The sequence below is a fragment of the Delphinapterus leucas genome, chromosome 14 (assembly GCF_059928025.1).
Source record: "Delphinapterus leucas isolate spDelLeu-1000000601 "Yukka" chromosome 14, BTC_Dleu_Yukka2, whole genome shotgun sequence".
Lineage (NCBI taxonomy): Eukaryota > Metazoa > Chordata > Mammalia > Artiodactyla > Monodontidae > Delphinapterus > Delphinapterus leucas.
Genome location: NC_143142.1, coordinates 72158754 through 72182993, shown reverse-complemented (window position 1 = coordinate 72182993; position 24240 = coordinate 72158754). Strand labels below are relative to the sequence as shown.

Here is a 24240-nt window from a genome sequence, read left to right as displayed (position 1 = left end):
TGCAAATTGAGCTATTCTACTACTGCAAAGGCAACTTCTTTCTATTATTTAAACCACGACTTTTTTTTTTTTCTTTTTTTTTTTTTTTTTGCGGTACACGGGCCTCTCACTGTTGTGGCCTCTCCCATTGCGGAGCACAGGCTCCGGACGCGCAGGCTCAGCAGCCGTGGCTCACGGGCCCAGCCGCTCCGCGGCATGTGGGATCTTCCCGGACCGGGGCACGAACCCGTGTCCCCTGCATCGGCAGGCAGACTCTCAACCACTGTGCCACCAGGGAAGCCCTAAACCACGACTTTTTATAGACAAGAAAACCTTTAAAATTTAGAGGGAATAACAAAACATATCTATAGCATTATTTTTTGAAAAGCAGTGAAAACTGAATAAAGCAAGAAATAGTTTTTAAAAATCTTTAAATGAAATAATTTCCTCTAGTAGCTGCTGAAACAAGTTCCATAATTGTGAAGTACAAATGACTTTCAGCAAAGTTGGAAGTTTGCAAAATAATTTATATTTAAGGTGGATGTTTTTTTTAATCAATGAATTGATACATTAAAAAGTAAGAGCAACCACCATCATCTCATTATTGCAGAAAACCGGATGCTCCTCAATGTAGTCAACTACTTATTTGCAGCAGTGGCACAAGTCTATAGGTTTTTAAATATAGGCTTTGTAAATTTTCAAGGGAGATCATAAAGCTCCTTCAACTTCTTCCCAGTGAAAGAAATTTAAGGGCAGTCAGGTGATAACAGTAAAGAACCTGCTACACAGAGCTTTAAAAGGAAAAAGGGAGAGGAAAAAAAATACAACTTCCCTTTGTTTTTTGTTTTTTTTTCCTCCCTTTAATTATTGTTAAAAATTTACTGATATTTACTGGGCATGCTTCTTTTCAAATTATTGATTACTATTAAGTTAATGCTTCTTGCTTCACAATAGTTGTAGATTTATATGGTCAGATTTTACATTCTAACCATACGCACCAAAAATAAGAGTTTATCATTCTTAATACCAATAAAAATATTTATACTAGGTTGTTTTTATCCTCCGTTCATTGAAAGAAATTGAGCTGAATGCATTTGGAGATCCAGTAATTGAAACTGCTTTAAGCCTATAAAAAGATAGGCTGAACATATGCAGTGTACGGCTTTCATAAATTTTACATTATGCCTGATCAGGTGATAAATAATACAGATAAGAATGTTGAATACCCAAACAATGTAAGTAATTTGAAAAAGCAGCATTCATTTCTATAGTACAGGTACAAAGAGTATCTGTTAAGTTTCCTCACGTAGCCTGTGTTGCATAAATTGCTATTACAACTTTGATATTTTCAGTTTACCCTACTATAATTGCAAAACTTTTCATAACACAATAAGTGTATTCCTCTACATGTTCCAAGGCTTTAGTAATGATCCTAGCCTCTGAATTAGAAGGTTCTCAGAAAATCAAATGCACATCTAGCAGGTTCACTGTTATAGCAACAATGAGCAAACCTGGACCAAATAAACAGTCTGCTTCTTTCTACTTCAATATCAAAAAGGGCACTAAAGGGTATCAAAAACTAAACACTCCATCAGTGCAAGTTTCCATCCTTTCCATCAACATATTTAACCCCACTGTAAACGACCTAAAAGCATTTTCCAATACTGGACGTTAAAGATATCATGGTTACCAGTGGTGATGTCATCATCCACAAGGTCGTGCTCTTCCTCTTGGACTTTGGCTTCTGGCCCTGAGGCATCAGGAGCAGTGGTAATAGTCTGCATGGCTTCTGCTGAGACCCCAGCTAAAACAAATGGGAAGCACAAGGATTAGTTTTTAAAAACTAAAAGAAAGGTGGGGCTTCCCTGGTGGCGCAGTGGTTGAGAATCCTCCTGCCAATGCAGGGGACGTGGGTTCAAGCCCTGGTCCAGGAAGATCCCACATGCCGTGGAGCAACAAAGCCCGTGCGCCACAACTACTGAGCCTGCGCTCTAGAGCCAGCGAGCCACAACTGCTGAAGCCCATGCGCCTGGAGCCCGTGCTCCGCAACAGTAGCCACAGCAATGAGAAGCCCCGTGCACCGCAGAGAAGAGTAGCCCCTGCTCACCGCAACTAGAGAAAGCCCCCTCGCAGCAATAAAGACCCAACGCAGCCAAAAATAAATAAATAAAATAAATAAATTTACAAAAAAAAAAAGAAAGGTGGACCAAAACTCTTAAAGCATTTTAATTGACTTACTGGATGCAAATGCAATATGTTAAAAAAAAATACAATATATTCACCAAAATTGGGGAGAGAGAGAAATTAATGAACAAAATATTCATGTGTGTTCTATTGCTTTATATATATATATATGTGTATATATATATATATATATGTACATGGATGCAAACTATACTGACTTTTAACTAAGATCTGGGAACAGAAAAATGATGAAGTAAATTACAGTTTTACTTGATTCCTTTCAATGTTTTTGCTACAGTTACTTTAGCAAATTTAGACATAATTATGCTAAAAAGAGGGAGAAAAAAGCCTAGAGAGTGAAGGACTATTTTAAAAGTTTACTTCTCTTTAATATTAGTTTGCTTATAATTTGGGGGTTGGGAAGGAGGATGATGACAAAAGAGGGATTTGTGTTCTGATGCTGTGTAGAAGACCTGAAATGCATTGTTGCCCCAAGAGCATAATATCTCTCTGCCTCTGAAGGAATTAGATATGAGGTCAGATAATTATGGACGTGAAAGAACCTAACTGAAAGCAGACAGGTGAACTAGATCAGGGCACCAAAAACTTCCATTCTGTAAACCGCCTGAGAATTTGAAAGTTCATACAAAGGTCTTTTCCTTACTTACCTATTTTCCCATCTTTGATGATACATAGGTTCCCCCCCTCCACTATCTGAAAGTAGAGCACTGCTGTGAAACCTTTTGTAAGCCAGAATGATATAAAGCAAAGAAGCAATCACCTTAGGACACATCTTCCTAACAAATGCACAGGATTCAAGACAAAGCACAGATGCTCACAGACACAATTCAAACCAATGGCAGCTTGATGCTGAGATGCTGAGCTAGTTCCCAGGGAAGGAGCTTGGCGATACCACTCTAAGCCGCCCTTGGGGTGCCCGGCTCTGTAACAGCTCACTGCTAAACACACGCTGAGTGCTATTATTGCCTTTTGTCTTTTCTCATAAAAGCGAAAATCCTCTTTAGCTATCTTTCAATCAGCAAAAACAGGTACTAACGACAATCTTTCATAAAAGTGAAGGGTTGTAAAGCAAACTTTCAAAAAGAGGAGAATGCCTATATTTTGTTGTCAATTTGCATCTAATTAGGCAATGGATAGGAGGGGGTGTCCAATATTTTACACATGGTTACCAAGAGGTATTGCTCAATCATGGTATATAAAAATGTCACCCACTGGGACTTACTTCAGGAGTTGAACATTTTAATCAAATCTTCTTAATAAGTACTTCGATAACTGCACATATAAAATCCAACACAATATTTTTAAAACCAGAAGCTACAAATATTCCAGGATTTCTTTTCTTCCAAGATGCATTAACTGAATTTCTATATGAAATTCAACCTTGCTGCCTCAGGTTTATGAAAGGCACCAAGAGGAAGAATCTTAGTCATTAACCACCATGAATGATCCAGAAGTAGACCTACCAGTAGGCAGTTCCAAGGCCTAACAATTTAAATTTGGGGAGGAGAACGTCATTTTAGTGCAACCACTTTATTCAGTATTGCTCCAACAAAAGAATGAACAGTGCTAAATGAATGGTCCCCAATAACAAAAAATGACAAAGGCCATCCCTTTACAGCATCACTTTTGTTGTTAGGTTTTCAAGATAAAATTTTAAAATAAAGGGGAATTACTAGAAAAATAATATTATGTTAATTATTTGATTAAAGATGGTTATCAGTAAAATAATCACAAAGAAGAGATAAGAAGGTAAACGCCACATTTCTACAGACTTACTGCTTAAGCACAAAATCAAAGATCGTTGTTTCAGATTATTAAACCAAACTACAAATCTCTGAAATCTTTCAGTCTCATTCCATGCTTAACAGTTGATAATTTTGAGAATGATCAGAGAAACAGGGAAATGATATTAAGGAACAGTTTAGATGGCAACAATCATTTATTATTAGTATTTTCCTTTCCTGTAAAATTAATGGATTCCATGAAAATAAAGGTAGTATTTATGTGTAACAAGTTTATAAATCCATTTAAATTTATCTCATTTAATCAGAGAGGTCAAGTACTTGCTCGGCATAACACAGCTACTAAATTCAAGAACCAGTATTGATGTGTAGATCTTCCGATTTCAACCCCAATATCCTTTTACCAGTAAGTCCTCCCAGGGACTGAGTTGCTCAGGGCAGGATAGGAGGCATGACAGAATATCACAGCACAAGCATGAGAAGTCATGGAATCACATGATATTGAGTATAATTGCTGTGAAGTCCTCCATGGTGTTCTTGGGCTATACTAGACAACTGTTCAACTGAGGAACAGAGCTTAAGAAGCAAACGTGGATATCTCAAAGTAACCAAGGTTGAAAGACCAAGAAGTATCTATGCTGAAACTGGTTCTTTGATCGATGCTTTCCAAAACAAAGTAAGGGTTATAAAATCCTATATATCTTGGCAGAAAAAAAGAAAATAGAGTTGACCCTTGAACAATGCAGGGGTTAGGGGCACCAAACCTCTGTGTAGTCAAAAATCTGGGTGTAACTTATAGCTGGCCCTCCATATCCATGGATACAACCAACCACAGATCATGTAGTACTGTAGTATTTACTACTGAAAAAAATCCACATATAAGTGAACCCACTCAGTTCAAACCCATGTTGTTCAAGGGCCTACTGTACAAACAAACAAAAAAATAAAACTACAAATCCATATCTCACATGAATATAGTCTCAAAAATCCTTGACAAAATATAAGTACTACATTGATTTTTGAATCAGTGTAACACGATCCTTACATTAATTCAAAAAATCAATCAATGTAAACCAAAATATTAAGAGGTTAAAGAAGAAAAAAAATCATATGAACATGTTAATAACTTGATAAAATCTGACACCAATTCATGATTAAAAAAACCCCTCAGAAAAATACAAATAGAAGACAGAGAGGAACTTGTTCAAGTTAATAAAAGCACCTACTAAAAATCTGCAGCTAACATTATACTTAACAGTGAAAGGCTGAAAGCTTTCCTTCTGTGATCAAGAATGAAGTAAAGATGTCCACAATGCCACTCTTATTTAACATATATACAATGGAATATTACTCAGCCATAAAAAGAAACAAAATTGAGATATTTGTAGTGAGGTGGATGGACCTAGAGTCTGTCATACAGAGTGAAGTCAGTCAGAAAGAGAAAAACAAATACCATATGCTAACACATATATATGGAATCTAAAAAAAAAAAATCGTTCTGATGAACCTAGGGGCAGGACAGGAAAAAAGACGCAGACGTAGAGAATGGACTTGAGGACACAGGGAGGGGGAAGAGGAAGCTGGGACGAAGTAAGAGAGTGGCATTGACATACATACACTACCAAATGTAAAATAGATAGCTAGTGGGAAGCAGCTGCATAGCACAGGGAGATCAGCTCAATGCTCTGTGACCACCTAGAGGGGTGGGATAGGGAAGGTGGAAGGGAGGTGCAAGAGGGAGGGGATATGGGGATATATGTATACATATAGCACTTCATTATATAGCAGAAACTAACACAACATTGTAAAGCAATTATACTCCAATAAAGATGTAAAAACAAAAAAACCCCACAGCATTGGAAATTTCTAGCCAGTGCAATAAAGCAAGAAAAGAAAACACATACAGTCTGGAATGGATGAGGTAATCCTACTCAATGAAAAAATAACTGTCTATGTGGAAAATCTAAATGAATCTACAAAAAATAAGCAAACTAATAAGTGAGTACAGCAAGGCTGCAAAATACAAGAAAAAAATTCTTAATTATATTTCTATATGTTAACAATGAATACATGGACGCCTAAACTTAAAAGAAAAATACTAGTAACGCTAGTTCAAAAAAGACTGAAATACTGTAAAAAAAGACTGAAAAGACATAAATACAAAAAAAAAGTAGATGAAACCTACAAAACACTGACAAAACATCGAAGGTATAAATAAATGAAATGGAGAGACATACCATGTTCATAGGTTGAAAGATTCTACATAGTAATAATGATGTCAATTTTCTGTATACAGGTTTAATGTAATTCCTATCAAAATCCCAGCATGATTTTTTGTACATACAGCCAAATATTTCTAAAATTATATAGAAAGACAAAGGAACTAGAATAGCTACAAGAATTTTTGAAAAAAAAATAAGATAGGAAAAATCAGCCAGCCCCATTCAAGACTTATCATTTAAAGTTATTAAAACTATTTCGTTTTAGGTTAAGCGAACAGAATAGAAAACCAGAAAAAGACAAGCACAAATATGTCCAATGTTATTTGACAGAGGTGCAAAAAGCAAATCAATGGAGGAAAGATAGCCTTTTCAACAAATGGGCTGCTAAAACTGGATATCCACACACAAAAAATATGAACTTTGAACTACGGCTCACACCTTATTTAAAAATCAACTCAAAATGAATCATGGACTTAAATGTAGAACATAAAACTTAAAAAAAAAAAATAGTAGGAGAAAATCTTTGGTACCTGAGGCCAGACTTGACACCAAAAGCACAATCCATAAAAGGAAAAACTGGTAAAGTGGACTTCACTAAAATTAAGAACTTTTGCTCTATAAATGACCCTATTATAAGGTTAAAAAGACAAGCCACAGACTTAAGAGAAAAGATTCACAAATCACATACCCAACAAGGGACTAGTACCTAGACTATATAAAGCACTCTCAGCACTCTACAGTCAACAGTCTGGTGGTTCCTCAAAAGGTGAAGCATAGAGTTATCCTGACCCAGCAATTCCACTGCCAGGGATGAAAACATATGTCCGCACAAAGACTTGTACAGGGATGTTCACAGCAGCATTACCCATAAAAGCCAGAGTGTATAAACAATCTGAATGTCCAAAGACTGATGAATAAATGTATAAATATATCACAATTTACTGATGAACAGATAACTGTGATAAAGTCATACAATGGGATATTAATCAGCAATACAAGGAAATGAAGCACTAAGTAAAAGAAACCAGCCACAAAAGAGCACATGTTGCATGACTCCATCTAGTTATACTAATGAGTCTATAGTTTCTTTTTGGTGTAATGAAAATGTTCTGAAATTGATGGTGGTGACAGCTGCACAACTCAGAATATGCCAGAAGCCACTGGATTGTACCGTTTTAAGGGTGAATTTAATGGCATATGAATTATATCTCAAAGAAGCTGTTTTTTTATAAAGTTTGGGGCTTCCCTGGTGGTGCAGTGGTTGAGAGTCCGCCTGCCCATGCAGGGGACACGGGTTCGTGCCCCGGTCCGGTAAGATCCCACATGCCGCGGAGCGGCTGGGCCCTTGAGCCATGGCCGCTGAGCCTGCGGAACCTGTGCTCCGCAACGGGAGACGCCACAACAGTGAGAGGCCCGCGTTCCGCAAAAAAAAAAAAAAAGTTTGCTTTTCTACCATTCCAGATCAACCAAGAAATCCATACCGCTTCTGTGTACTCTTCTGGTATCATTTCTGCCGTGTAACTGAAGAAAACAGGGAGACAAGGGCCACAAAGAACACTTATGCAATAAGAAAACAAATTCACCCTGAATGTTTTTCTTGTGTCAGGAAGGAGTAATGTTCCCTTTTTAATTTAAAAAATTAAACTATATTCTTGATTTTGACCATATTTGTAACTCATTCTGTTAGTTCTTATAGTCAAATTCTCTGGGTTATTTTGTTTACAAATCAATACAAAAAGATTGATTTGGTTACTTCAAAATTCTATATATTTCCATTTTTAAGGATCAGCTAAAATATCTTAACTTGAAGTCTAACTGGGCATTGTCATGATAACAAAATACCTAAGATTCCAACCTTTGTTGGAAGATATAAAGGTAAGAGATACTGAGAATGGAAAGGCCAAATTACTACAATCAAATACAAATGGCATAGATCATTTAAAGCTAATTTTAATAAGTTTGTTTTAAGGAAATGATAGAAGATTTCCTTTTGAACTTTTGGACCATAAAGTTATGGTAAAAGATGAACAAAACCCATTATTTAACTCTTCTAAGCATGGTAATCATTACCTGCCCAAAAAAAAAAGAAACATTTTTTTAAATTCCCAGCCATAACCTCCATATTTCTAATCTCCACAGTATTTAGTTACACGCTACATTACTATCTTATAATAGGCAGACATAATAGACAGCAGACATTCTGCATAAGGTAAAACTATAGGATACAAATCAAATCAGTGATTGCCAGAGGCTAGGGGTGTGATAGGAAGGCTGACTACAAAATGGTCTAAGCAACTATTTTAGAATAACGAAAATAAACTATATTTTAATCGTGGGAGTAGAAATATGACTATCTACATTTGTTAAAAATTCACAGAACTGTACACTAAAAAGAGTGAATTTTACTACATATAAATTATACTCAATAAACCTCTTAAAAAAAAAAGATACAATAGAAGGTACTAAATCACTGTCACTAAAAAGAACTGAGGTTATGCCACAATACAATGTTATTTGCAATGAAACACAATGACCAGAAAAAAAATGTATCACTTTCTTCCTGGTATTAAAAAACTAAACTTTTTGAAACATAAAAGTCACCTCATCACTCTCCACTATCAGTAAGATGATGAAATATTCCTGAGAAATATTAGACACCAACATGGAGGCGTCAGTTTCTTGCATATTGATAATCAAGATTATAAGCACTGTCAATTAAATATATGGCAGTTCTTTGCTATTTTCTTATGTACTTGATGTAAGTGATCTTATCTGTCAAACTATGCCATAAAATCTAAGACATTCATTTTCTGAATATCCACAAAATACTTGGCAGTAAAGAACATCTCATAAAGATTCAATAAATACATCGTGAATAGAACTCAATACCTTCAATCCCGTGACACAAATTATGCTATTTAAATATACTATAAAATAATAGTGGTTCAATAAATACATCGTGAATAGAACGCAATACCTTCAATCCCATGACACAAATTATGCTATTTAAATATACTATAAAATAATAGTAAGTGTGCTTTGGTGAAAGACATACAATAAAAAGGTGCAACAAAGAGATACAATAAAAAAAGATACAAAGAAGTCATGGGAAAATGTGATGTACTTAAAAAACCAAATCCAGATTCACAAAATAAAAAAAATGAACACACATTATGCAGACAATAGGTATAAATGGGTTCTACACTGTGAATCAGAAGGAGAACAAGGAAAAAATGGAATGGAGGAGAAAACTGTTATCAGTAAGTTTGGACACAGCAGAGAAAGGAAGGAGGCTTGGCTGTGGCAGCAGCAGAAGTAAGAAACAGAGGACAGGGAAGAGTATGATGAGATCTTCACGCCATCTAGATTTCTAAATACTTAGACCAATATTCACTGTGAGAGATGTATATAGACAACTGTCCCATTTGTATGCAATATTTTTAATCACCTTAGAAAAACATTTTTTAATGTAAATATGGAAATACAGTTTTCAAAATCAATGAGATAAAACTGCACTTGCCTCTTCCCATCTGTAAAATCAGGTCCATTATTATAAGATTTATCTTTCAAAAGCTTGTAAATTATTGGGTTTCCGTTGTTATGGAGAAATCCCAAGGAAATTCTTGGTCAACCCAATACCTTTATAAACATTTTTTTCCTATTGGCTAATAATATCTGAGTAATGATTAATAATGTGAACTCAGAAGACTTCAGTGTCATGTGATTAACTTAACAATCAAAGACTAAATACTAAATTTTAATAGAATAACATTTAAAACACAGCACTTTAACCAGTACTGCAATATAAAACCATTTAAATTCATTATTATTTTATTGGAGATTAGAGGGAAGTGTTAAACAATATTCCTAGGACTCAGAAAGAAAAATGTATACCAGAACATTTACAAATATTAACAAACATTATATTTCTGATTCCCATTAAAATACAGATTTCCACTGAGATTGAAAAAAGGATCTAAAAGAATAGCAGATATTTTTATTTCATCAGTTTTTCCCAACTGTGGTTTTCCAGTGGTCCAATTAAAGTACACGGGGCAAGAATCTGATACATACATTTACTTTGAATAAAGTAAAATTTCACAATAAGGAAGGGAGGAGTGCATATCTAGAATTTATTTTCAGGCAGCAGGCTTGAATTTATTGGAAGCAGATCTCCTCATTGACTGACCACACCGCTCCGCATTCCCCACAATCCTTATGACAGACAGACGGTCTGCCTCGCATTAATTCACTTCACACCACGTCTATCGATCCGCAGCCAGTTCCCTAGTCTCTCTGCACACATTGCCTGTCTGGCTGCCTACATCCACATCAGCACATACACACAAAGGCCAGAGAAAGATAACCTTTTGCTTTCCATTAAAGACACAGTATCCACTTTTCCTTCCCCAATAACATCAAAAATATAAAATATAACATTATAGATGTCTCAGAGAAAAGCCTTCCTATAAGAAATAGTGAAGGTATTTATCCCTAAATCTAAATAGAGATCATTTCAATTTATCAAAAACAAGGTAGTTTAATAAAGGCCACAGAGCAATTAGAGAAATGAAAAATATAGTTAAAAATAAAGAAAATGTCTTCAAGCCTGAATACAAATATAATAGTCATTTGGTAACATAAGTTTTGATAGTTATTTTTAATAGGATGAAATACATTTTTCCTAGTTAGCACTTTCTTTTTTTTTTTTTTTTAAGAAAACTGCTCTCACATGAAATGCAATTATAAACAATTCTGAAAGCAACAGAGGAAACACACTTACTGAAAAATACGCAAGGAACAGAAAACATAATTAGGAAGCATACTATAGCAATAGAATATTAATGTAAGGGGATAAAGCTTTATTATTCCTCTTTCCCAACCAGAACCTGAAACACATCCAAGGTAAAAATCACACCTAATACTTTTAATTCATTGCATGTACTTTTTCAAAGATTTCTGTTTGATTTGCAGGCTATGAGTGACTCAACAGCAATTTTGGTTTCAGAAGACACAATAAAACGAAGATTTATTGTTCAACCTACAACATGTTGAGAAACAAAGGCAAATCTGTCTTGACACACAACTGTACTAAAGCATAAACTTAAAATAATGACCTCTGGCTGATTGAGAAACCCAACGTATATATCTCAAAACTGGGTAAAGTATATCCTCCTGGATAAGAAAGTACCTTTGAAACCATTTATGGCTTTTGTTGTTGTTGCTAGGATTACCCAGACAGAGGTTATACCACCAAGCGGTAACAAAAAAGGTGCACTAAATAAATCAGCATGTTGTTCTTTATCACCACAGTAACTTGCTTTAGAAATCAAAGAAAGGTAAACTGATAAAAGCTGCTAAAGCTAAGGACAGCTTTGAAATAGGGAGTGAAGATTTGGGCCTGAAAGATGGGAGGGATCTGAATAAGGAAGGGGCTGGCACTGCCCATCTGAGTAAAGCAAAGCCACAAATATGAAGAAAATGGGTAACCGTGCCAAGTTCCCTCATTCTCTTCAACACCCAGGCTACTATATACCAAGCCCATGCCAGGAACTAGCCATACCAGGTGACACAAAGTGGAGACACCCTTACCTCCCAAGAAGCTCACATGTGAGGTGAGGCCATGGGGACTCAATAACAAAATATAAGCATGAGAAATAATTTGATTTGTGTTTTAGAAAGATCTCTCCTGAAACAACATGAAGAATGATGTGGAAGGACTCAAAAACAGACATAGCAACAAGGCCAGTGCAAAACTTTCTACTTTCTAAAGTAGCAAACCTTACTTCTTGGAGCCCTTACAAGTTCCCTAGAAGTGCCAGGAGGAAAACGGAGCCCTCCAAAGTCCCCAACTTTACCTTTTTATCTGTGGGAGTGTGTGCGCAAGCACAGTGTATGCAAGTTTTTATTTGAAGAAAGGATACCACTTTGTTTCAAATGTTTGAAAACCAATGATCTAGATTTTTTTAAAAATAAAGATGGTATAAATGGGGAGAAAATCAGGTTTTTTTTGAAGGGGGGCATTGAACATAGGGAAGGACAAGGAGGGAAGAGTCTTCGACTTTTTTTTGGAATGATGGTTGTGCTAGGTAAAGGGGATAAAAATGAAAGGGGGAAAACCAAGGACTTTAGAGAAACGTAGAGCTTTGTGGAAAATATAGATTTTTTAAGTGAAAATACAGTGAGCATCTGAAGAAAAATCAATTAAGTCTGCTTGGGATGGGGTGAGGAAGAGAGCACATGTCAAAAAGAACCTCATGGAAAGGAAATATTTGAGTTGCATCTTAAAGTATACATGAGAATTTACCATGGAATGACAAAAAGTGAAAAAAAATTCAAGGAAGACAGGACAATATGCTAAAGGATCCTGATGTAGCTACAGAAGTGGGTAGCAAAGGCAAAAATGAGGCTAAAATGTCAGTTAAGGTGAGAGCCCTAAAGGCAATGAGAAACAGGGTGCTAACAGAAAATATGAAGCAGGAAGGGAATATGTTTTATTCTTTAAGGCTCCAGCATGGTACATGGAGAGAACAGGTCAACAGGTGGTAAATATAACCACAAGACTGCCAGGGTTGGTGGCCGTGCAATGACAGTAAACAAGAACTTTAAGACTTGAGATTTTAGGACAAGTAAGGGTAACCCTATAACTTCTCTTTCTCATCGTCAGCGCAGTCCAGAAATTTAGTTTGTATAGAGCCAGAAGAAGCTGTTTGAAGTCAATTATGAAGGCAGAGAGTTTGATCTATACTTGCAGACAGTCCCAAAAAGGCAACCAGTGAAAAGTAATAACTTCTGGCAACTCAGCCAAGCTGCCTTGTATCCTCGTATGCAACTCAATGAAAACAAGACATGAGACAGTGGTACATTAGCTATTAAATTCAATAATGGATACAAGTGGTATAGCTTAGTGTAGCACCTGGGATATAATAAGTGCTCAATAAACAGCTTTATTAATATCATTAATACTATTACCATTGCTTTTATTATTACTAATTTTGGCTTATTTTATTAAATTATGTTTTTCTCTAGAAGTACTTACTACCTTCAACATTCGACCTTTTTTTCTATTTCATGAACTCATTTAGTTGTCTTTTTTTAAACTTTTATTAAGCACTGCTTCACTCCTTTTAGAACTACATTGGCAGACACCTTAGGACATCTGTTTATATATAAGCCACTTGCAGTCAAAAACAGAATATTTACATTTCAAAGAACAAATTTATCTTATGATTACTTCTGTTATTGCCAATCCTACACACATAAGTAGGAAAGCTTTTGACCTCTTAATCTCTTAACACACAATGAATAATTGATTTGAAAATAAAGACACAGGACTCGTTTTAATACTATCCTAGTAGATGGCACATTTAATTGGTAGCAATATTCTGAAGTAAGATCACACAAAAGGCATTTGTGATATGCCAATAATTTCTCACAGTATTAACTTAGATAAATATTGTGATATGCTCTGACTTCATTATTGAGAATATTAAGTTCTTCTACAGATAACAAGAAAAACATTTGGATGGATGAAACCCATTAAGTAGTGATAAGTATAGACAGTAAATAAACAAGGGCTTGTGAGACTAGAGGCAAAACTCGTTAAGCTGTTTTAAGTATGGATAGTAAGTTAAGATATGGTAGAAGATATGCTATATGTTAAAAAGGATGAAACAAGCAAGAATGCTACTTATAAACAAACAAATGGAAAAACCAAGTCATAATATAAATGGGAAGCTGTAACACTTCTGGAAGTAAACACCTGCATGACTTTGGGCTTGCCAATGAGTTTTTAGATGACTAAAAGCGTGAGTCATGAAAGATATAACTGATAAATTGGACTTTATCAAAATTTAAAACTTTTGTTCTATAAATGATGTTGTTAAGAAAATGAAGACAAGCCAAAGACTGAAGAAAAATATTTGAAAAGATTACATATCTATTAAAGGACCTGTATATATGAAGAACTCTAAAGACCCAACGATAAGAAAACAAGCAACCTAAAAGAAAAAGAAACTTGGACAAAAGACCTAAACAGACATTTCACCGAAGAGGATATATGGATTGCAAATAATCATGTGAAAACAAGCTCAACATCACTAGTCATTAGGGAAATGCAAATTAAAATCACAATGAGACATCACTACACATGTCTTAGAATGACCAAAATTTTCAAAAAAATTTTTTAACTAAAAAAAAAAAAAAGCCTGACTATATCCTGCTGGTAAGGATACAGACCAACAGGAAATACCATTCACTGCTAGCAGGAACGTAAAATTTTGCAGCTATTTTGGAAAACAGTTTGGCAGGTTTTTTTTTATAATTACACTCACATTTACCAAATGACCGAGCAATTCCACGACGAAGATCCCGCGTGCTGCAACTAAGACCCAACGCAGCCAAAAAGAAAAAATAAATAAATTTTTAAAAAGTAAAAAAATTTTTTAAATAAATGTAAATAAATAAATAAATAAAAGGTCTATTCCTCAGTTAAGTGCCTGCTAAGAGCTTGGTACTGGGTCATTTGGGAACAAAAAATAAGGTCCTGGACCTTAGCCCGAAGGACATCAAAATGCAGTACTTACTACATATATTTATTTTTATGAAGACTGTGTTACTTCGGTATCATAATGACACACAAATCATGTCTCAAACTGTAATTATATATTCATTCATGGAATATAAAGAAAGAAGTAAAATGCTAGACCTCAAAGAAAACTAAGTAAGCAGGTGCATGAAATATGTTTACTTCAGCCTGGAAACATGATAAAATGGCATCAAACTGCTGAAGATATAAACATCCATGCAGTGGAATGAGTATAACGCCTCTAGAGATGCACATCATTATTCTACTACATTACACTGATTAAATCTCACAATTTATTTTAAAGACTATTCATATCTAGCCAATGATTTAGAGGAGGATGGAAAGTTGAATTAACTAAGAGCACCAATCATTGCCTCTGGCAGAGCTTTTAAAGAATTAACTTGCAAACAAAGTTATAAAAAGAATGAAAAATGAGTCAGATGAGTACTAAGATAGCAAAGAAACTACAATGTACAGAGAATATAAACTTTCGTTATTCAATTAATTCCACCAAAAACAAAATTTTAAATATGTTTTAAAATTAAGCAGCCACTCTGAGATTACAAATCACATTTTTTTCCCCTAGTCTGGCAGCAGGCAGTGGGTGCTGGGGGGTGGGAAAGAACCAGGAAAGGAATTACAGAATCACTAAAAAAAAAAAAAAAAAAAAAAAAAAACTATCATTAAAGAAACTTGAGAAGATTAACAAAGTAGATCAACCACTCCTGCAGAGAATGCCGACAATACAAAACTGTGCTTTCAAAAGGCTGAATGAATGATTCCGATCCACCTGGTGTCACCAGAATCCAGGAAGTCTAATTCTGCAGCCGCTCTGCCCTCACCACTAATTTCGCCTGGAGGGTTCCACAGCACATCGTTAAAATATGTTTAATTCTTTCAGCATAAACAGGTATATATCCACAGGTTACCAGGCAGGTTCACACATTCTTTTCAAATGCTCCTTACTTACAATAATAACTGTGATGAAAATAAAATAGAGGCCAATATATAAAAATATAAAATGTTTGGTGTGTACCAAGCACTTTTCTAAGAAGTGCTTTATATATTAATGCTTCATTAAATGTTATATGAAACATATGTACAACTATATTATAAATACCTGCATGTTTTCAGCTCTTTTATGACTTCCACAGCACCTAGAATAGTGCCAGCAATACTGTAATAAGTTTTTGAGTATTTGTAATGAGTATTAAAAAAATCACAGTTCTGATGAATAAAGAAGTAGAACCAAAATATTTGACAAAGACAACACAAATATGTGACCTCAATTAAATTTAATTAAGATATTGTCATTCTGTTCCCTTTATCCTTCTTATTTACTTACGCTGCATAAAAAGAAATTCTCAATTTATATAAAATTAAAATGACTTCATAGAGTTCAAACTGCTCCAACCTTTTAAATAGTTTTAATACTGCCTTCTGAATACATTCTTTGACATTAGCCCCTGTCATTTCCACATACTGTGATTATCTTCCAGCTGTTGACACGTCATTGCCCTTGGCTACACTGGCCATTCCCATAGTTGTAAACTCTCTCTATAATAGCTCTTACCACCCTGTTTTATTGCTCATTTGGTTACCTGCCTTCCTAAAAGAGACAATAAGCTCCATGAAGACAGGGACCATGACCACCTCGTGCGTCATTATATTCCCCAGGGCCCACAGCTATGTTTAGCACTGAATAAATAGCTACTGAATGAGGAAGGGAACAAAAGAGGGAGAAAAGATAAAAAATATGCTGTGATATATAGATTGAGGAGGACATTTACTTCCAGTTGTTTTTTAATCTTTTATCATTTAAATATGCAGAGCGTTCATAAAGGAAGTTTTAGCATATGCCCTATGTATGATATCTATTTTATATACTCTTATTAAGAGTCTAAAAGTCTATCATAGACATTATATAATGTATATATTAAGAAAACTGTTTTTCTTGGGAATTCCCTGGAGGTTCAATGGTTAGGACTCTGTTCTGAGCTTTCACTGCCAAAGGCCTGGGTTCAATCCCTGGTCGGGAAACTAAGATGCCGCAAGTCGCGGAGCAGAAAAAAAAAGAAAGAAAGAAAGAAAGAAAACCGTTTTTCTTAAAAGAAACAGAAAATTCTAAATGCAAAAGAAAATATACTAGGTAATTTAATTTTATATAAACACCATTGAAAAATATTATCTACTCAACTGCTGTATCAACCCCAATCACATAAGCATATGCATATAATCTTATAAATGTAACTGGAGAGAAGGAAACAAATTTACCGTTTTTAATTACTATAGCCCAGGGTTTCTTAACTTCATCACTACTGATACTTTGCATTGGATAAGCCACTCCATGCCAGTATCGCACCCTCCCGCATGCTGGGACAAACAAAAATGTCTCCAAGTGTTGCCAAATGTAGGGGTGGGAGTGTGCAAAATTGTTCTGGGTTAGGAAGCACTGCTCTAGTCTAATGAGTCTCAGAGTTCCTAGTCAAAACCTCCAACTCAGGTGAAGTGAGATATATTTCATCCAAAGAGACCCTATCAATATCAACTCGCCCTGCCCCCACCGTATAATCACTATTACTGATAGAAATGTGCTGTTCCACACCAAGGCTGATTGAGATGCTTTCTCCATATGGTGATTATTATCCAGTTATTATGATTAAATTTTTTATTATAAAAATAAAATAAAATCATGATATCTTTTAAAATAAAATGCTTTTAACCAAAGAGATATTTTAGTCTTTAATCCATTAATAAACCATCAATCATCACATAATAGATTATAGGAACACTTCCAAAATTAGTGCATATTTAGCTAGGAGATACGTATGTATGTAATAAAATGGGTGGCAATGACAAACAGTGATAGAAAAAAATAGAAAAAAGAAAATTTATAGATGAAGATGATAGGTTTAAAGTAGCTATAAACATCCAAGTGGAGATGGAGACCACCGAATTAAATGGGATATCATTTTTTTTTTAATATCCAGCATCTAGAACAATGTCATACTCTTGAGTATGTGTACAATACAATTTGGTCAAATGACTTAACGTTGCTTTACATTTTTGCTGGCTATATTTTGAGACAGACTGATAAAAGTTTATTCTGATTAAACCAAGAGATGGGGTTATTTCTTTGAGAATGGGAAAAATCTATTACTCTAATGAAGAGATACAGTACCTGCAGAATGATCACCAACCTGGTAAAGAAATTTGAAATTGGAATGTTTTAATGAATTTAGTTTTCAGTAAGAATTAATTGCTTCTTCCCCTTTTCCTATGTATCCTATGTATACCTGTTGTATGTCAATTATATTTTTAAAACCGTGTGGAACTAATTAATTACCAATCAGAGACTAACCCCCTAAATTTTCCATTTATCTCCAATAAACTACTAGAGGGTGACTTTTTCTCCTGCATATAAGATTCCACTATTAAGGTTCAAACAAAGAGAAGGGTCTTCAATCCTTGAAGGTACAACTGCGGTTTGATTTCTTTCCTCTTTCTCTAACTAAAAAACAAGAACAAAACCAAAAAGAAACAAACAAACAAAAAAAACTACTTTAAGAACTACAGCAGAAAATGTGGAGATGGTCTTGATTTTCTTACCTTCCCTTTTAATGCATACCTTTTAGATCGCTCATCAGTACATTTTAATCTAATGAAATTGAAGAAAATGTAAAAGCACCTACCACATTGCATGGATTTAGTAGGCATTTGATTTTTTTCTCCTTTTGTATTATTCAACATAATTACTGAGACAAAGCTATCCTCCTGCAAACTTGATGACAGATGACATATTAGATCATCGTATCTCATTTTTAGTAGTAAAACACTATTAAGTATTTTTGGTGGAAATTTAAATTTTAGAAACATTAGCATACTTCAAGTGAAACCCTACCATATTATCAATGTAGAAATCTTTTTTATATCCGCTGATTTTTTGTTGAGTTTTCTAAAAAGGTTGACTTTAAAATCAATAGTCTTGAACAAACATACATAATCAGTAGATACATACATATCTGTGATTCAAAGGTACTCCATTTTTAGATGAAAAATAACTAGATTTACTTCCCCAAAGTCATGAGACCACCTGAGTAGTAGGGAGAAGGGAGAGTGAGATGGTGGGGTAATAAAGAAATCTTCGAGTGGAGTTGAAAGAGACAGATACTCTCCCGGTGAAGTCCCTCAGTAATCTGAGGCGGGGGCACACTCCCAGTGGTACTATGTGTATAGGTGTCCTACAAATCCCACCAACTGGGAGAATATGAGTTAGCCAAATGGTATAGCTTCAACTGCAAACTAAAAACTTCTACCTTCAAAATACAGAAACTCATTATTACTATATAATAAAATCTTTTTGATAATCATAGTCCCTATTTAACATTGTGTTGGAGGTACTGGCTAATACAACTGTATAGGAGAAAGCAGTAAGAGGCATAGCAGTTGAAAAAGAAGAGGGAAGACTGTCTCTATTTCCAAATGATATAATTATATATATCTGAAAAAACCCCCAAAGAATCAATGGAAACACTTATAAAATCAGTAAGAAATTTTATAATAGTATCAGGTTATGTAACTAACGAAATCAACAGTATTCACATATACAGACAAAAGCCAGTTAAATGTCATAATGGAAGTACAATAAAATTAACTACCTAAGCCACAACTTAATACACGTCCCAAACTACATAAGGAAAATTTTAAATCTCCCGAATGACAAAAAAGTAGACTTGAATAAAGGACATTCTATATTCTTGGATAGAAATCCAACATTATAAAAAAATCAGTTCTCCCTAAGTTTGTTTATAAATTAGATGGAATCCCAATGAAAATACCATCAGGTTTTTCCCCTCCTAGAGCTAAATAGGTTGATTACAAAGTTCATTTGGAAAAACAAACAAGCAAGAACAGCCAGGAGAAGCCTCAAAAAGAAGGGCTTGAGCCAAAATTACTAAATATTAAAATATGAATTATCTACAGGCCAATGGAACAAACTAGAAAACAGACAAAACTACATATAGAAACTTGGTAGTTTCTTACCAAGTACTTTGGAGACAAACAGATAGCCATATGGAAAAAGATAATATCCATTTTTTACACACTTAAGCAGAACCAATTCCAAATGACATGTAAGGAGAAAACTGGAAACGATATGGGGAATTCCAATAGCAAGGAAAACTCCATAATTTTGACACAAAATCCTGAAACAATACGAGAAAGGGTCAATAAATTGGGTGATGAGAAAAAAAAAAAACATCATAAGCAAAGTAAAAAGAAAAATAACCAGGAAATACTTGAACCATATATCAAAAGCGTTTAATCAAACAACCCCATATAAAAATGAGCCAGAGACATGAACTGTTACTTTAAAAGAAATACAAGACACATATATGAAAAGATGATAAACTCATTCTTAACAATAAAAATACAAAATAAGACAACACTGGCATTTCACTTCTCATCTATCAGAGTCACAACATTCCAAAAGCATAACAGTATGCTCTTTTGGAAATGATGTAGAGAAACAGGCCTTCAAATACATCATCATTGAGAATGCAAAATGGTACAGCCTCTATGGCAAAGAACTTGGCAATATCTAACAAAAGATTAGACACACATTTATCCTTGGACTCAGCAATCTCACCTCTTGGAATGTAGCCAAGATACACTATCAAAAAATGAAAAGACATATGCACAAGTCTATTTACTGCAGCCCTGTCCATAATATTAAAAATTTGGAAACAACCCAAATGCCCATCAACAGGAAAACTGTTGAATAAAACATGGTCCACCCACAAAATGGAACGCCACACAACCAATTAAAAAAATGAGGAGCACACAAAACGGGGAGCATTTCAGACAATACGTTTAAAGCCCACACTCTGCTAGCACTCTACTAGGTACAAGCTACTCTGAAGCTCTATTAAGAACACAGTCATCTGCTGGAGAGGTAGAATATATTTCACAGGTAGCCATACAGAACGGTAAGGGTTATATAGAAACTAAAAGTCATTCTGCATGATAACAAAACTTAGGAATTCTGTTTTTCAAGGTAAAGTTTGTAACTCTGCCCTGTACCATTGTGTGTGTTGGTGGTGGTGGCGGGGAGCATGGAGGAGGGGAACCACTGGCTAGAGCAAGAGGCTTTTGGGGAACAGACAGTTAACTAGTTTTCAACGACGAATGTCAGGATACAAATGAAGAGCATGAGGGTTTCAATGCACAAGAAATGATTTTCCAAACACACACACACAGATTTAAACTGCCTAAAGGAATTATTTAATTTTTTAAAATGTTTTATAGTTTGGAACTCTGATTAAGATTTCACATAGAAGTTTACTATCAAAAAGGTTTAAGAAAACACAGATTTGTTCATTCTTCTCCTTTCACATAAATAGAAACTGTGAAATACATAAGGAAGTGTAGAGGCTTAGGGATCTCTCTGGGGTCATGGCTAATGCGTGGTGAAGCAGAAAGAGCTGCCAGACCTTCCAACACCCCTCTTTCCATTGGACTTCCCAACTAATAATCAGCTTCGGTAAATGTGTTGCTTATTCATCATTAGAAAAATCCTTCGAAAAAACAGTATTTTTCTACCTAATTAATGTCAACTACAAAGTGAACGATTATAGATTCTTGGTTGAGGAGGGAGTAATGTTTAGGAGAATCACCTTTTGAAACTCATCTCTCCTGCCTCTCACTCTACACCTGTTGATAATCACTATGCTTGAATATCTTCTCCATAGAAGTGGACACAGAAGTGATGAAATGGAATGGGAAAGGCCTCCGGTCCCAAGTGCCCATCTAACTTCTATATGGGAGAGCTTGGGATGGTCTCAAGATCCTGATCATACCATAAAATAGATTATACCCCAAATTATGTGGTCACTTTCAACCTTATGTAAGTATTTTATGAAAAGCACCATGACACTTCAGATTAAGACTATAAATGCCCAATCCTCTACCCATCACCCAGGTTCAGAGATTCACTCCTAGTTTAGTTGCTCTGACTCTGATATTATTTATTTTGAAGACTCACCTTTGCTTTAGGAGAAAGAAAACAAGCAAGCAAAAATCAAAACAAAATGAAACAAAACAAAACCTGAGTAAGGCCTGCTAGCCACCCCTTAGCAGAAAGTAAAGAAAAAGCCTTCTTTACTTCATGCCTGAGACAGAAAAAATCTCAGAAATAAGCTAAATTTATGTCTTTGTATCCAAGGTATGCCAGAACTTATTTAATAATGTTTAATTACCAGAGGAATGTAGGTTAATTATATTTCTTAAAAATCAGTGGGAATATTCAAATATTAAGAGCCATCTTCCTCTTCTATTTCCATTCCCCAAAGCTAAGTGTTCTTTAGTCCAGGTACACATTTCAAATGTAAGTCTGTCTCATCATCTTTTCCTGGTAAAATATAAAGTCCTTTCATAAGGATTACAAAAAAGAACTGTGCTTAGAACACCGACATTAGCTGTAGAGACAATTTTTAAAAACAAAAAGCAATCAAATAGGTGGTTGTGGTTGTTTTCATCTCTAAATCAAGCACGGAGAATCTTTTCAAGTGATGGGTAAGTTTTATAGGACACAGAAAATATGTACAGAAAAATTACAAAAACACTAAGTACTGTTACAGACGACTGGATTGGCATTTAACAGGCTGAAAGAAAGCAGATCAATCCCAATCTTGCTGGGGTCAATCCGGGTGCTCAAACCAATAAAACAATTTTTTTTCTTTATGTTTGTGGACTAGAGGTGCTAAAATACTAACCAAGCCTGCAAATGTCATGCACATGCACAATATTAAAACACATTTAAAATACTTGTTTGTATCAAAACTTGCTTAATAAAAATAGATAGTAGACATAATAAATCTTTGGGACAATATTACTAAGGAGAAATAAAATATAAAATATCATTCTTGGGCTTCCCTGGTGGCGCAGTGGTTGAGAGTCCGCCTGCCGATGCAGGGGACACCGGTTCGTGCCCCGGTCCGGGAAGATCCCACGTGCCGCGGAGCGGCTGGGCCCGTGAGCCATGGCTGCTGAGCCTGCGCGTCCGGAGCCTGTGCTCCGCAACGGGAGAGGCCCGCGTACCGCAAAAAAAAAAAAAAAAAATCATTCTTCCCCCAAAAAGCAGGGAACAGGAAGGAGAATGAATTAGGCAAAAATATTTTAGCATAATTTGATAATTTTAATCCCAGAATTTATAAACAACACTAGAACAAAATCTACCATTTGCTATTACAATATAAATATTACAGGCAAAATAGGTTCACGTAATTTTTTCTCATAATAACTTTAAATTACTGTTTTCCTTCCGAACGGTAAGATCTATTCGGTCACATGCAGATCATAGCAAGGCTTTGAACTAAAATATTAAAACAATGCAATTATACATAATATCCAGTCAATATAAGGCGATAATAAAATGAGAAATGTGGTGCAAAACTATAAACGCTTCACATCCCATCCAAGTTGGATTTGTTCGTGCATATTCAGTATCTGAAGATTTAATACATCACAAGGCCATCAATTCAGCTTTTTGCTCTGTAAAAGCAAGTTCAACAGGACTCTAAGTATCTGTACTGAAATAATCTGTACAAGAATAAAGAAAATTTATACTCAAAAGCTTACTAGACACTTGTTCTATTACAAAGACATGTGCCAGTATTCGTGCACAGTGTTTTGTAAAGTACTTTATTTCCATTAGCATTATACATTTTTGTTCTTCAGCAAATCAGCAAGAGACTAACGGCACAAATCAATATCATACTCTTTATAGCAACTAATATGAAGTCATTTATTATAGCAAAGGCCACTAGAACCTCTGCTAAAGGTATACCAGGCGTTTCAATTTGAACACCATTTTTGTAAAACAATGTGTCACCAGTTGAATGAGTTTTTCTTTTATAAGTTGTCTGCATAGGCTTAAGTACCTTCAACTTCTTAAAGCAGGTAGTAAGTGTACAAACACCTCAAAGAAAGCCAGCCATGCCTCCTAGGGGCCTTGCCATGGACTACAGCTCTAGCAGAGTTAATTTCTGCATTGAAGGGAGGGAGAGTGGGAGGCCTGTCAAAGAGGAGAAGGCGGGGACATGAGAAAATAACCGAAATTATTTCAAATCCTTTCCACTCCAGAAGCTTTTCCACAGGAGCCAGTTGATAACCAGGGTTCCGTGAATGGAATGGGTAGGAATGGGGAGCAGGCAAGGAGCCTCACACTCCATGGAATCTCAACTCCTCACTGTTCACCAAGGAACGAGTTATTGAATTTCCTCCCGCTCCACTCCTTGCTTTGTTCCACAAGGTGGAAAACTGTCACCAGGCTCCTACTGATAACCTGAAACCAGACTGCTGGCTATATCATTATAGCCTCTTATACAGAGGACTTCACGCTTAATCCTGCGGAGTTCCTAACCCACAGCCTCACTGGGTGACAGAGTTTTCTGTTTATTACTTAGCAGTAAGGTCTAAATAACCAATCAATCCAACAGTGCTTTCA

General features: G+C 35.3%; 1 protein-coding gene across 7 annotated transcripts in view; it reads right to left on the bottom strand.

Moving 5' to 3' along the window:
• Nucleotides 1-24240, bottom strand: part of WDR7 (WD repeat domain 7) — a 375177-nt gene that overhangs the window by 216907 nt on the left and 134030 nt on the right. For all 7 annotated transcript variants that reach the window (XM_089895232.1, XM_089895231.1, XM_089895230.1 and 4 more), the window contains one exon: nt 1670-1783. In XM_089895232.1, the coding sequence (XP_089751358.1) occupies nt 1670-1783 (114 nt within the window). The remainder of the gene's footprint in view (nt 1-1669; nt 1784-24240) is intronic.